General features: G+C 38.7%; 1 protein-coding gene across 1 annotated transcript; it reads left to right on the forward strand.

Annotated features, from left to right (window-relative positions):
- The first annotated feature begins 1667 nt into the window (after positions 1-1667).
- rnf103 (ring finger protein 103) lies at positions 1668-12234 on the forward strand. Its single transcript, XM_086085490.1, has 7 exons — positions 1668-2332; positions 4576-4724; positions 4976-5091; positions 7210-7632; positions 7712-7844; positions 7958-8044; positions 11179-12234. Exons 1-7 carry the CDS (start codon positions 2107-2109, stop codon positions 11983-11985), a joined length of 1941 nt encoding a protein of 646 aa, XP_085941616.1. The 5' UTR covers positions 1668-2106; the 3' UTR covers positions 11986-12234.
- Positions 12235-13990: the final 1756 nt, after the last annotated feature.

Raw genomic sequence — 13990 nt, forward strand, 5'->3', positions numbered from 1 at the left:
CGTCCTAAGATTATCTTGTCCACACAAATTCTTCGCCTGTCCTCTTTGCACCTCTTTGAACTGGTTGACAGCAAGTTATGCTATGTGAACCACTATACTAACGACTAGGATCAGAAACTGTACAGTTACACACACACACACAAAACGATTAAATACTTAATCAATGTTAAAAGTTCCTTATGCGATATGCTGTATTTGCCAAAAAGCTTCTAATTGTGGAACAGATTTTCAATTTCCCACCATGCTGGCTACCAGTATATGATAGGGTCTGGTTGGCTCACCTGCTGCCTACCCTAATGAGGATAAGGGTTTTAGAATTTTTTTCCAGTGTCTGTCTGAGAGGCAGAAGTCATGCACATGCAATAAAGCCACAAGGAAATGTAGTGACAAACACAGCTGTGATCAAACAAAGGCAGATAAAGAGCCCATTGATTGTCACGGAGTGGATAGGGCTGGCCGAGGGAGAACAAGGGACACACTGCCCTTTTTAAAGGATCCGTACAGTTGAGTAACGCTAATTCGTTTGTGTTTGCTGTAGACTGAATACATTTGAGTTTGACATCAGAAGATGACTGTAAAACAAGCCCAATGGTTCAGCATTTATTTCCCAATATCGAGTTTAGGTCTGGTGATTTACTATACTTCACAAGTCTACCTTCCACTTCCACTTGAAGAACCACTTGTTAAGACAATTTGTGAGTTGTTCATACGCAGGCTGTATTATTTTTGGAACGTTTTGTTGTTATTAACACGTCATTCAAGTTGTCAACATTGTATAAAATCGATCAATCAATTTTCCTGACCCACTTATCACTAGGAATAAACAAACAACATATACAAAGAATTAGACATTCCAGTTGAGTTACATGCATCATCATAAAGCTATTATACATCGACAGACTTCGAATAAGAAACTTTGAATGTCAAAAATCCTTTTGACTTTTTTGTTTATAAACTTAAGAGACTCAATGCAGCAATCAAATTTTCTTTAAAACAAACAAACAAAAACAAAACATTGATTTTTCTTAAAAACAATGCTTTGTAATTTGTGATGAAATGTTAAAAAATATAGCACATTTCTTTATGCAAAACAAGTGATATTTAAAAAACGACAAAAACATTTTCTTACAATTTTTCTCTCTTGAATGCATCGTCAAGTTGCCACAACTTAACAGTATTTTTTTTAAATGATTAATTATTATTTTTTTATCATTTCAATTTACAATCAAAAATCAGGTGCATCGAACAAGTACCTTTCAAACATGAACATCAAACAAAAGACCCTAAGGGGTTAATAAAAAATACATGTCAAATAAAATTATACAAATAAGCAGAAATAGTTGTCTGAGTTCGTTAATGAAAGCCAAAAAAATATAGCTTAATTCCCATAAATTGACACTCATATATGTGAAATTTTGCCAAAAATAATAAATAAATTAACCCAAAACACATTTGCTTTGCTTTTTCCATTTCTTTCAACAAAACCAAAAATAACATTCTTCCAAAATAAAACAACATCTTTGTTAATTTAAGTTCTTATAAAAAATAAAATAAAATAAAACACACACACACAGCCTGGACCAGAAAATGTTCACTTGTTGAGATAAAATAAATGAACCACAAGAAAAACAAATGGAACGTCTGGTGTGGACGGAAATGGCGTCACTTTCTAGCGTCAGCTGATCCGATCGATTCCGTACGTGCAATGGTGTTTCATTTGTCGTGTGATTCGAACCTAAAATGCGACTTGCATTTTGCGCTGTGCTTTCTGGAATTCGCTTCTCTGCTGACGCAAGACTCAATCGCGGTTTGTTCTTGTCGTTACATCATCGGGGCCTGCTGAAAATCACCCAGGACGCTAAGCTAATGGGCTAACTGTTGACAGTGGGCAGGCTTCGTGCTGCTGGCTGGTCAGGGAATTGCCTGCCTCCCGACCCAACCTCCCTCAACCAAACATGAACGTTTACGAGGCCAAGACGTCGAATTTCATTTAAGGACACCATAAGAGGCCCATCAAAAGAGATTTTGGAGGCCCATGTGTGGAAGTCCGCGGAGGCTGACTGAGGAATTGTCTCGCACTCTGCGCCGTCGACGTCCAGCTGTACCATGTGGCTCAAGTTGTTCTTTTTGCTTCTGTATTTCATCGTTTTGTTTATGTTAGCTCGGCTATTCGAGGCGGTGGTTTGGTATGAGACTGGCGTGTTCGCGACACAGCTGGTCGACCCGGTTTCGCTCAGCTACAAGAAGCTGAAGACCATCCTGGAGTGTCGAGGGCTGGGGTACGCAGGGCTGGCAGAGAAGAAGGATGTCAGCCAGCTGGTGGAGAAATCAGGTAGATGTCCTTATCCTGTCTCTGCCGGTGCCGTTCACGATGTTACACAAATGTACCACATTGTCTGGTTGTTTACTCACTGAGGCCTGGCTTCACGAGTCTGTTTCGGACAACGAAATACAGTGCAACCTTACAATATCTGTTTTAACGTGTTCACTTGCCATCACACTTGTCAGTGTTGATATGAACGAAATTATTTTTCAGGTTTGAAACTTGAAAATGTGACTGTACAGTATAGCAACACAAGCACTGATGATGACAGCCATAAAACCAGAAATGGAACTTAGAGGCCATACGCCACAATAATATTTCATTTTTAAAGAGATTTTACAACTGTTCAACTCAAAAGACCACCTGTCAACAAAAGGAGAATACTTTCAGTATTGTAACCAAACGTATGACAATATTAGATTTGTATTTTGCAGGGCCCAATGATTAATCGGCTGGCTGATTTGATCAGCTGAAATTAGCTTTTGAAATCGTTGTAGATAAAAAAATGTAACATGTTACAACACATGGCAACATTAGACAAAGATAATGACATTCACCACCCCTCCAAAGTATGGACCAATTTTTCTCTGTCAAGTTGACAAATCCAGACATACATGCAAGTCACAAGTAAATCTAGCTTTCAAGTCTCAGGGCTCACTGTGGGGTTCATCACAACATATATTAACAAAATGTTTTTTCACTGTAACACAAAAGTATTCCCTCCCAAAAAAATGAAATTATCATTTACATTTTCAAAAATTACACAAACTCGAATTATTTAGAAGAATGTGTGTTTCGTTCGCTCACATTTATATGAGATTCAGCGACACAAAAATACCCTAAAACCATCAAGACCACCAAAATGTGTGGGCCAGTGTTATAAATGTTTACTCCCACATTCAGCATATTCTAGTATTTTAACAATTTGTCACTGTAAATGACATTGATTTGTCCAAATTGGCTCTAGTTTTTGAGAAATTCCACATTTTTCTTTTAAAAAGAAATATGAGAATGTTGACATTGGTATTCTCTTTATGCTACAACTTTGATGAGACTGTATCTGTCCTTTTTTTTTTTTATATATATATAAATATGCCCATATAGTATTCTTTTATTTTTGATGTGATATTCTATATGCTAATCATGTTTCATTTGAAAATCAAACTAAAATTCAGAACATTTGACAAAATTAGCTGTAAACAAATATAAAAAGAGGTGACATCAAAGCACAAACACTACTTTCAGTAAACTGTCAAATCAGAATAATTATCAACCACAAAAAATATTTATCTCAGAAAATAGAGCCAATTCAAATATGTCATTTTCATACTCAGCAGCCCAAAATTACCCATTAATCATTAATATATTTTTAGCACTTTTTTTTCTTTCTTTTTTATCAAAGTTTATCAGTTTAATCATCAGATTTATAAACTGACTATGTTGTTTCCGGTGCCAATCTTTTTCCCAAATCTAATAGTGTGTGTAAATAGGCAAATGAGAGAGGCATTAACTTTGTCACTTTTTGAAGCTGAGTGAAGTTGACCTGTAGTTTACGGCCACATCAAATATTATAAGGGACACACTCACAACCAGAAAAAGTACTCAAAATGGAATTTATGTGTAGATGACGTTTATGCTTTTAAATAATGATTGCTATAATTTCAAGTTTCAACATTAGAGTCTCCATGGTGTCTAATCTATCACTTTATTGGCTTCTTAAATGCATAACTGACATGATAGTTAATTGTTGACCAGCTATTGGTGAACTAAACTTGTCAAGCTAACTTAGCTAGCTTACCTCGACAGTTCACACAGCTAGCCTTCCTTGCGTCTGACAGATGTTGTTTCTTGTCTTTGAATTTCAGACCTTGCATGTTGCTATTGTCTTTTCATCAAAACGATATGAATGAAAATATTTCAAAAACCTGGTGTGCTAAAAAAAAAAAAAAGTAAATAATTGTTTTAGATTGGCATCAAAAAAAAAAAAAGGGACACTTGAAGCCATCAAATTTGCTATTGACCAGTGTAATTGTCTTTGTTTATATTTGGTCTTTCTTAATTGTTGCTAAAAATACATATTTTCAATGACAAGCTGACTAACTTGTTCACATAGTTTGGGGACTAAATGATTACAAGAGGTATTTAGTTCCGTTCTTATTGCTTCCATTGTTTAATTACTGGAGTCATGCGACTCAACAATAGATGTTGACAGCATTTGATGCAAAAAAAATCCGTTCTTCTCAAAACCACAGGAGAGCTGACACACGGGGAATTATATTCAGTCATCAAGAAGGAGAACGAGCAAACGGAGGCAGGCGATGCCAGCAGCACACATTTTAGTGGCGAGATGCACTTCTATGAATTAGTGGAGGATACGAAAGATGGCATCTGGTTGGTTCAGGTAATCTCATTTATTGCCATTAGAAAATCATTTCACCACACACATATGAATGCTGATACAACGTTTTTGTGTGAGGAGAAGAAACGCAGCAAGGTACAACTTTGCAACTGCTGCACCAAGTAGCATGGATGTATGATTAATTGCAACTGTTTTACATTGACGCAACTGACGCAATTTTTTTTCTTTCCAATTTTAGCTTTTTATTATTTTGTTTGTTTTGGTTAACTCTAATAATGATGGTGTCTATGCAGGTCATTGCTCAGGACCGAGAAGCTCTGCTCAGTAAGCCCAACTGGGGGAAGATGGTACAGAAAGTGTCACAGTTTGGAATCCGAACTGGAACATTTAACTGCTCTCACGACTACAGGTGGGAGCAGGGAATTTAAGAGCAAAAGCAAACTTCTTGTTTCTGATGTCTTTATTTCTTGCTTATTTCTCACAAATGAATGAACTCAAACTGAAAAACTCAGAATTCGGGTGTCAAGGATGGAGAAGCGTATTTGGTAATGATATGTAATGAATGTAATATGTGTAAATGGAAGTGTAGGTGGTGGGGGTGGATTTCTAGCACTATTTAGAAAACTATTGTTAATTATTTGACCATAAAATCATTTTGTTGGTACCTGTACACTGCTTTGTAATGTAAAATAGTGTCTTTCTGCTAAATATTGTACAAGCAAGTCTTCATGTCTTTTCATATTGATTAAGGTAGGGCTGAACAATTAATTGAAATCAAACCAACATTGTGATGTAGGGGGATATAAATTTCAAATTACAAAGTCTGAAATTTGTGGGAGGGAAGAGGGAAAAAGAAAATGTCTGTCACCATGCCATAAGATCAAACTACTCATCATAATGTAACCACCTCCCCTTATCGAGGTGTCAAAATTAATCGATGAATTAATCCAATTAATTAACTATTTTTATAATCAATTAATTGTTTACAGTCACTATCTCTAATTCCAGCCTCTTAACAGTGAATGTTCTTTGTAATCATTCATGAAAGTAGATGATGGCTTTTGTGTTGAATTAAAGTGCGAGCATCTGCTTTTACTTTGGACGACGACCAACATTTTAAACTATTTTCTGACATGTTACGGTCCAAACCAATAAATGAATCATAATCAGTTAGTGTAATAAATTATGGTTAGTTGAATCTATTAGAAAAATAGTTTTCATGAAATAAAATGCAAATGCTTTTTTGATTCGCAGATAACAGTCAATCAGTGATCAATTGTCACTCATTTGCTCCCAAAATGTATAAAAACGTTAAATTTAAAATATTGACATGGTCCCAAAACGTATTTATATGTGTTTTAATTATTTTATTTTATTTTATGCTAGAGCATACAGAAGGATTTGATGCAGCCTCTGACCTGAAGAGGTCGCTTAAAGCAATGGTAGTTATTACAAAAAACGGCCAGCAGGTGGCAGCAGAGTATACAAGATTAACCATGTTGCAACCAGGATTATTATAGTTTTGGAATTGTTCATTTTAGTTAGTTTTGATTTCGTTTTGAGTTTTGGTTTTTAAATTTAGTTAGTTTTAATTAGTTTTCAATGTGCTTTTGTTAGTTTTGATTAGTTTTAGTTATTTCATAAATGCTTAGTTTTATTATTAGTTTTAGTTTTAAAAAAACCGTGTGCGCAATATTTGAAAAACACCATGGGAGCAACGTCATCTGAAGGTGCTTTTCTATTGGCTGCTGCTAGATGACGTCACTTTTGTGTGACACACTTTCAAACGTCCTTATTTTGGTTAATATCAAAATAAATCTACTTGAAATCACATTTAAAATAATCCCCAAAGGCTCATGCATTAAGTTACCAAAGGCTAAAACGAAGGACATTTTTGCTATAATTATAATTCGTTTTAGTTAGTTTTGTAGACATAAAATGTAGTTTCAGTTAGTTTTTGTTGTTTAAAAAGCATTTTCGTTTTCATTTTATTTGGTTAACAAAATAGTTTTTTGAATTTTAGTTTTATTTTTTTTCGTTAGTTTTAGTTAACTAAAATAACCTTGGTTGCAACAAGCTCTTTTTCCCAGTGCTTTCAACAGGTCTGTGAATAATGATGAAATTTAGCTATAATCTGTAAATGCGAATTGCTGCCAAACTGAACAAATAAATAGAAATATACATAAATATATAAAGAAAAAATATATATATATATAATTTTTTTACTTGTATATAGAAATATAGTTTTTTTCCCTGATGAAAGAAGAGACTCTAATCTTTCTTTTAGTAGGTTTGATGTTTTTATGGCTATAGAACACAATATTCTGTGGGTCTTGCAAAATCAGTCAAAATCCAGTAAAACAACCGGTAGTGAAGGGGGTTGCTTAAGTGAAAATGGCTGAGAGTGAATGATTTAATTACAGAACCTTAGCTCCAAAAATATGAAATGATCTGAATGGTATAATACCTTTTTAAGGGTGGAATATATTTTTGCCATGTGAAGATATTCTGTTGTTGTGCCCACCAGGTCATGCATCCGCCGCGGCTGGCAACGTTCCACTCTGGTCATGTCGGTCCCACAGACGTCAGCATCCAAGGGCAAAGTCATGCTGAAAGAATACAACGGCCGTCGCATTGAGCCCGAGCACATCTTCCGTTGGATGACCTCCCAGATGTCCCACCGCATCAAGACGCTGTGGCGTTCAGAGAAACTGCTGGAGGAGTGGCGCCCCGACCCGCTCCACCCCTTAAAGATGTTCCTGTTCGCGCCCCTGCCTCAGCCGCCCGTTTTCTTCTCCTCGCTCTCCGTCAAGTTCACCGGCAGGATCGAGTTCATATTTGTGGACATAAGTCACTGGGACAACCGCAGCAGCCTATTAGAAATCGGTGTGACGCAGAGCCCCGCCTACATCCTGAAGATGCCAGAGGGCATCTATCACTATGGCAACAGGTGAACGTTCGCTAACAAACGTATTCGCTTCGGATTTCTGTGTATTTGAATTGTTTGTGTCTTTGACGCTTCTGTGCAGTACTGGCGAGTTCTTGTCTGTGGCGGCCATGGACACCTTCCTGCGATCGGTCCAACCGGAGGTCAATGATCTTTTTGTCCTCAGTCTTGTCCTGATCAACCTGTTGGCGTGGATGGATCTCTTCATTACACAGGTCAACTTTTGATTTAATTTGCATTGAATGTATCGTCTTGAATGATACTCAATCTAATGTGATTTTGCACGTTGTTTGAGGTTTACATTAATATTGATAATTTTGATGGGCAGGGAGCAACAGTGAAACGGTTTGTTGTTCTCATCCGAACACTTGGGACCTACAACTCCATCCTGTTGGTGTCCTGGCTTCCATTTCTGGTAGGAAAGTTGATATTGCACTGCAAAAAAACACGCTTGTAATTAACTCATTCACTCCCAGCCATTGTCACTGAAGCAACCCCCTTCGCTCTGTTTTACTGGATTTTGACTGATTTTGCAAGGCCCACAGAATATTGTCTTCTGTTGCTATAAAAACTACCAAAAGAAAGATTAGAGTCTATTCTTTCATCAGGAAAAAAAAGTAGATTTCTATCTGTTTCCATTTTGCATCAATTAGCATTGGAATATAGCTAAGTTTCACCATTATTCACAAACTTGTTGAAAACACTGTCAAAAAGAGCTTGTTGCAACAAGGCCCTGGCTGATCTCTTATACTCTACTGCCACCTGCTGGACTTTTTTTTTTTTTTTTTTTTTTTTGGTAATAGCTACCATTGTTTTAAGCAACCTCTTCATGTCAGAAGCTGTATCAAAGCCTTCTGTGTGCTCTGGCATAAAAACCAGCCCGTATAAATACGTTTTGGGGGGTGAAGGACAAAGTATTAAAAAATGTAGTTATACGTTTTTGGGTTTGAATGAGTTAATCAAATGACAGACACGCATTGTATTTTGGCCCACTTCACGAGGGCAAACTGCTCCAGGCATCTTACTGATTTGCTGGTAAGTTTCAGCTTCTTCCCCAATTGCTCAGTTGGATCTAGATAGTATGTCACACAAGTGAGTACACCCCTCACAGTTCTGCAGATATTTAATTATCTTTTTACTGAACAACAATAAAGAAATGATGGAAAGTAGTCAGTATTGTTAATCTCGGAGTAACTCAAAATGCAGCCATTACGAGCTAAACCCCTGGCAACAAAAGTGAGTACTCCCTTAACTTGAAAAGCCCAGTGTCAATATTTTGTGTGGCCCCATTATTTTCCAGCAGTGCCTTAACTCTCTTGGGTATAGAGTTCACTGGAGTTCCAATTGCAGGCCCAGACCATGACACTCCCACACACGCTTGACACCATCTGAACCAAATGAGTTTATCTTTGTCTCATCAGACCACACAACATTGTTCTAGTAATCCATGTCCTTAGTCTGCTTGTCTTAAGCATACGTTTCAGGCTTTCTTGTGCATCATTTTTAGAAAGGGCTTCTTTCTTGGATGCCAGCCATGCAGGCCAATTAGATGCAGTGTGCAGCATCTGATCTGAGCACTGACAGGTTGACTCCCCGCAACACCTTCAACCACTGCAGCAATGCTGGCAGCACTCATGTGTCTACTTTCCAAAGACGTGGATGTGATCTTTTTTGGCCGACCATGGCGAGGCCCCGTTGTGAGTGGAACCTGTCCTATTAAACCACAGGATGGTCTTGGCCAATGGCCACTGTCCTGCAGCTCACTTTCAGTCGGTTTATAGCCTAGGCCATCTTCATGTAGACTTTTTCAGCTCTGTTGAGATTTTTTTTTTTTTAACCATGTTGAACGTTCAGTGACCTATATGAGTATGAGAGCTGTAATACCAAAATTTAACACACCTGCTTCCTTGTAACACTAACGAATCAAGACAGTGGGGAGGGAAACGATTAACTGTGCTCACTTTGGACATTTTCACTTAGGGTTGTACTCTCTTTTGTTGCCAGGGTTTTAACTATGTTAACCACTACTAACTACTAATGGCTCTATTTTGACTTATTTTGAGGGAACAATACATTTACAGTAATACCCTGACTACTTTTCATTGCGTCTGTAATTTCTTAACGTAAAAGTGTGTACTGTAATCCTTAATAATTCATTCAATTCAAAAACCCACTATTGATTTCATTAATATGCACAAAAAGATGTTCTATCAAATGAACGTTCATTCTTTTATATACTCGTATGTCTACTAATAATCAATAATTATATTACATAGCTGGAGTCTCACCTTTCTAGAGCTGCCATGTTTCGTCGCCATCTTCCTGCTACGGATGCCCAACAGACAACTTAGCGAACGTAGTTAGCCCTGGTGGTACTTGCATCAAGTGTCGGACCCAATGGGTTGAGCGCCGCTTACTTTCCACAGCTGGGGCCTGCAGGTGGTCGTCGCTGGGTCCCGTGATTTGGGCTCCCGTCGCTTGTCACCTTCTGCTTTGCTCTCGCAAGCTTTTACTAGCTTTTTTTTCCTAGCTTCTCCCGCTAGCCACTCTTGTTAGCCAATCCAGCCTATGGCTCTGACTAACTCCCACTAGCTTCTCGCTCGCTGCTCCAGCTAATGCTGCCTTCATGTGGTAACGAAATTATGGTAAATACCACGTCGAGTAGAAAATTGCACGTGAACGCCCCCTCATGTCGTATTTTCTACTGGACAACTGGGAATTTATTTTGATACCCGAGTTTCCTAGTTGAGAGAACTATTCAAGTTTCAACACGACGGAGAGCGATGAAGGATTTGTGAATGGCAAGAAATATTAACACTTATGAAGGCGTTAAAACGTCTGCTAGCACAGCAGGTTGTTTTAGTATCTATACAATTACATAGCATACACAATTTTGCTATAACAGCAAAATCACATGAACAGAACTCTGTCGTAATTAGGAGTTTCCGAGTGGTAAGGTCCATCTTTCCAATAGCACGTGAAGGCAGGGTAAATCTGGCTCACTCGGTCTTTCGTCGTCACTCGCCGGGCTTCACACCGGCTGCCAAGTCACCGTCGCTCGCCGGGATGCTTGTAAACTCATGTAAGAATTGGTGGTAGGCTTGTGAAGTGTGGTCTCTCTGAGCCACCATAGTGTGTGTGCCTCAAAATGCATGTGCTTTGGACGTGTATCCTATGATATAGCAACATCTAGTGGTCAACTATTATACACTTTCACTTTAAGTGTTGTCCTATGAAAAAAAGCATCATTAAATATGTGCAGAAATGTGAAGGGTGTACTCACTTTTGTGAGATACTGTAAAGCCGCTTCAGAATAATCCATATTTTACTTTTAGAACCTAGCTGTGTTTTTTTTGGGATAGAATACTGTTGGCAAACCCCATAATCTTAATTTTTCTTAGGGTATCACAAATGTTGTCAAGGCTTCTTTCATTAGATTTTGATTGACCGTATGAACATCATTTTGTTATGACTATCTTTGTTTAGTAGTGTCTAATTCCTAATGATGTTTATAGCTCTACCATTTAACTGTTATTAACTTCCTCTTAGGCCCTCCTCCAGCTGTCCTACCTGGATGCTCTGTATGGCTACAGTCTCAAGTTGCTTCGCTACGCTGACACCACCACGCTAGCCAGTGTGGTGAGAGCCGACTGGACCTTCTATTCATCCCACCCGGCTCTCTTCCTATCCACCTACCTGGCCCACGGCCTGCTGGTGGATTATTTTGAGAAGAAACGTCGCTGCGGCAACAGAAGCCAAGAGGACAGCAGCACTAACTTGGAGTGGCTGGCTAGTTTGTGGGAGTGGTACACATCCTACCTGCTCCACCCAATCGCATCGCTACAACAGGTGCCATCAGACTGGGAGGATGACCCCAACTTCCTCTTCGAGCGTTTGGCTTTCCCCGACCTCTGGCTCCGCCCATTAGTGAACATGGACTACATTAAAGCTTTACCTGTATGGAAGTTCCAATGTGGCGGCACGGACGAGACGGAAGAAGAAACTGATAATTGTCGCTCAGATACAGACGGCAGTGATGGCGACGCTCACTCTGTCGACAGTAACGCCAAGGCGGCAACGCACCGCTGTTGCAGAGGCGACGCGGAGGCCGCATCAGCCGAAAGAGTCTCGGGGTGGCCCTGTGACGTTCTGCGGTGCTCCGAGTGCGTCGTCTGCCTGGAGAACTTTGTGAGTGAAGAACTACTGATGGGTCTGCCTTGCGGCCACGCCTTCCACCAGCAGTGCATTGTGCTGTGGTTGGATGCGGGCCGGCACTGCTGTCCCGTGTGTCGCTGGCCCAGCTACAAGAAGAAGCAGCCGCAGCATGTGCACAGTAGTCTTAGTTGGGACACTTAATGAAAAGGATCCTTCCTCTGCTCTTTCTCTTCTCTCATCATGATTTTTGGGTTCATTAGCACCAGAAGCAAGTGTGTAGCACAACTTGCTTGGGGTTAGGTGGAGACAGGGGAGGGATGCCAAAGCTAACGTGTGTGTGCGTGTGTGATCCAAGTTGCTGTCATGACCGTCAATTTGCTTGTTTCCCATTTCTGTGCTGAACGTTGTCTTCATGCTCTCATCTGCTAATAAATTTGTAATGGCCAGTCACCACGTGTCTCTGTGGGTTAGTTTGGGTCTCGGAATTTGGGGCTTACATCGAAATTTGTAAACATACTAATGCTGCATTCAAGGATGGTTGGAAGTCGGACTTTTCCGACTTCAAACCAGGAAATGTGTCCGGGAGCGCCCCTTTGAACTCGGAAATTCCACTTGCGAAGTCCGCAATGTGACGTCTGACGTGGCTACATGGCGACCCCTTTGGAAACACAGACCGTGAATGGTAAGATAAAAGCAATAAATTGAGCAAAATTGCAAGAAGTCAAGTTTGCTGGAGGTCAAAATTAGTTTTGAGGACCAAAATTTAATTAAAAAAAATTATCACTAGCAGCCATTTTAGTTGTTTACTTTCGCCTCGAACGCTTTCAGGTCGGAACTGGGAAAAACCAACTCTGATAAATCCGACTTCCGACCATCCTCAAATGCAGCAATGCAGCATTATAAGATTATGCTCAGGCTAAATACGTGGCTTGAATCAAATGCGTCAATACATCGCACAATCACGGCATCTCGTTAGACTAAGCATGTCATCAAGTAGCAGAAATTATGCTAAATGTTCTTTGGTGAATAAAGACCATGTTATGGGGGGCATCCGATTTTTGCACCAAATAGAGCGCCTCAATGCAAATGCTTTCAATTATTACAAGGGTAACGTGCATACTTACACTTTCATGAATGAGAGCCAGCACAAATATATATATATATATATATATATATATATATATAAAAAAAAAAAAAAAAGCCTATAACACTCAGTTTGGATTGACTATTTGATTTATACATGGACAATATTAAATGTATCTTATGTTGGATGTGTGAAGATGAAAACAAACTGGGTAGCATGCGAAGGGCAGATTTTTCATGCTATCGTATTGGCTCGGGATACTATGATCGTTCAAAATCATAAACAGTTAGGCTCCTGCATTAGTTGGGCATGTAATCTAAATGTATATTATGTATTAATAGCAACTTTCCGTCTACATAGAATTTACAAATAAAAAATTATGCTTCCTTGTCGATAAGCAAAAACATACAGTATAACTTGTGCCCCGATTTTATGCTCAAGTATTATTTGAGAAATTGACATGTATTTGGGTGTTATTGCAGTAATGCTACAATAAAACCGCTAGATGGCAGTAACAGCAAAAAGAAGTACTGACTGCTCTCGAGGCGGATATCAAAATAGAAGATTAGCATATATTTCATTGCTTTCAAAGCTTTTAATTATAAACATTTTAATTATTCAATCAATTCCACACTTCAACAATGATATGGTTAAATTCGTTGTTGCTTTTTCTGTGCTTACCTCTAATGAAACAGCATTTAGTCTTTTCTTTAAAACTTTTTCTTACAAAAAAACAACGTTTTAATTGCATTGCTTTCTCTCGTAACTGTGGGAATATTTTATTATTCATAGAACGCGTGTCTCACATGCACGCAACCCTGTTACCACAACCTTTTTAGCATGGTAGAAGAAAAAGAAAGCAGTGTATCATATGATACGCGACTTGACATCCTCAAACAAATAATTTTCCAAAAGTACGAGTAGAGCATAGGTATGTCCTCTCTTCTATTCTTCATATTTTTCTAACATAGTTACTCTGCCTCGGGCAACTGCTATGTATATTATAAGAATAAGATAATTGTTTATTTATTTTTCTTTACTTACATGAAGTAAGTATGTCCTCTTGGTCAGCAGTAACAGCTGGCTTCTACTCCTGAGAGAAAGCAAGAATTTGTCCGGACT

This window comes from Leptonotus elevatus, chromosome 9 (assembly GCF_054856555.1).
Source record: "Leptonotus elevatus isolate MCC_2025b chromosome 9, RoL_Lele_1.0, whole genome shotgun sequence".
Lineage (NCBI taxonomy): Eukaryota > Metazoa > Chordata > Actinopteri > Syngnathiformes > Syngnathidae > Leptonotus > Leptonotus elevatus.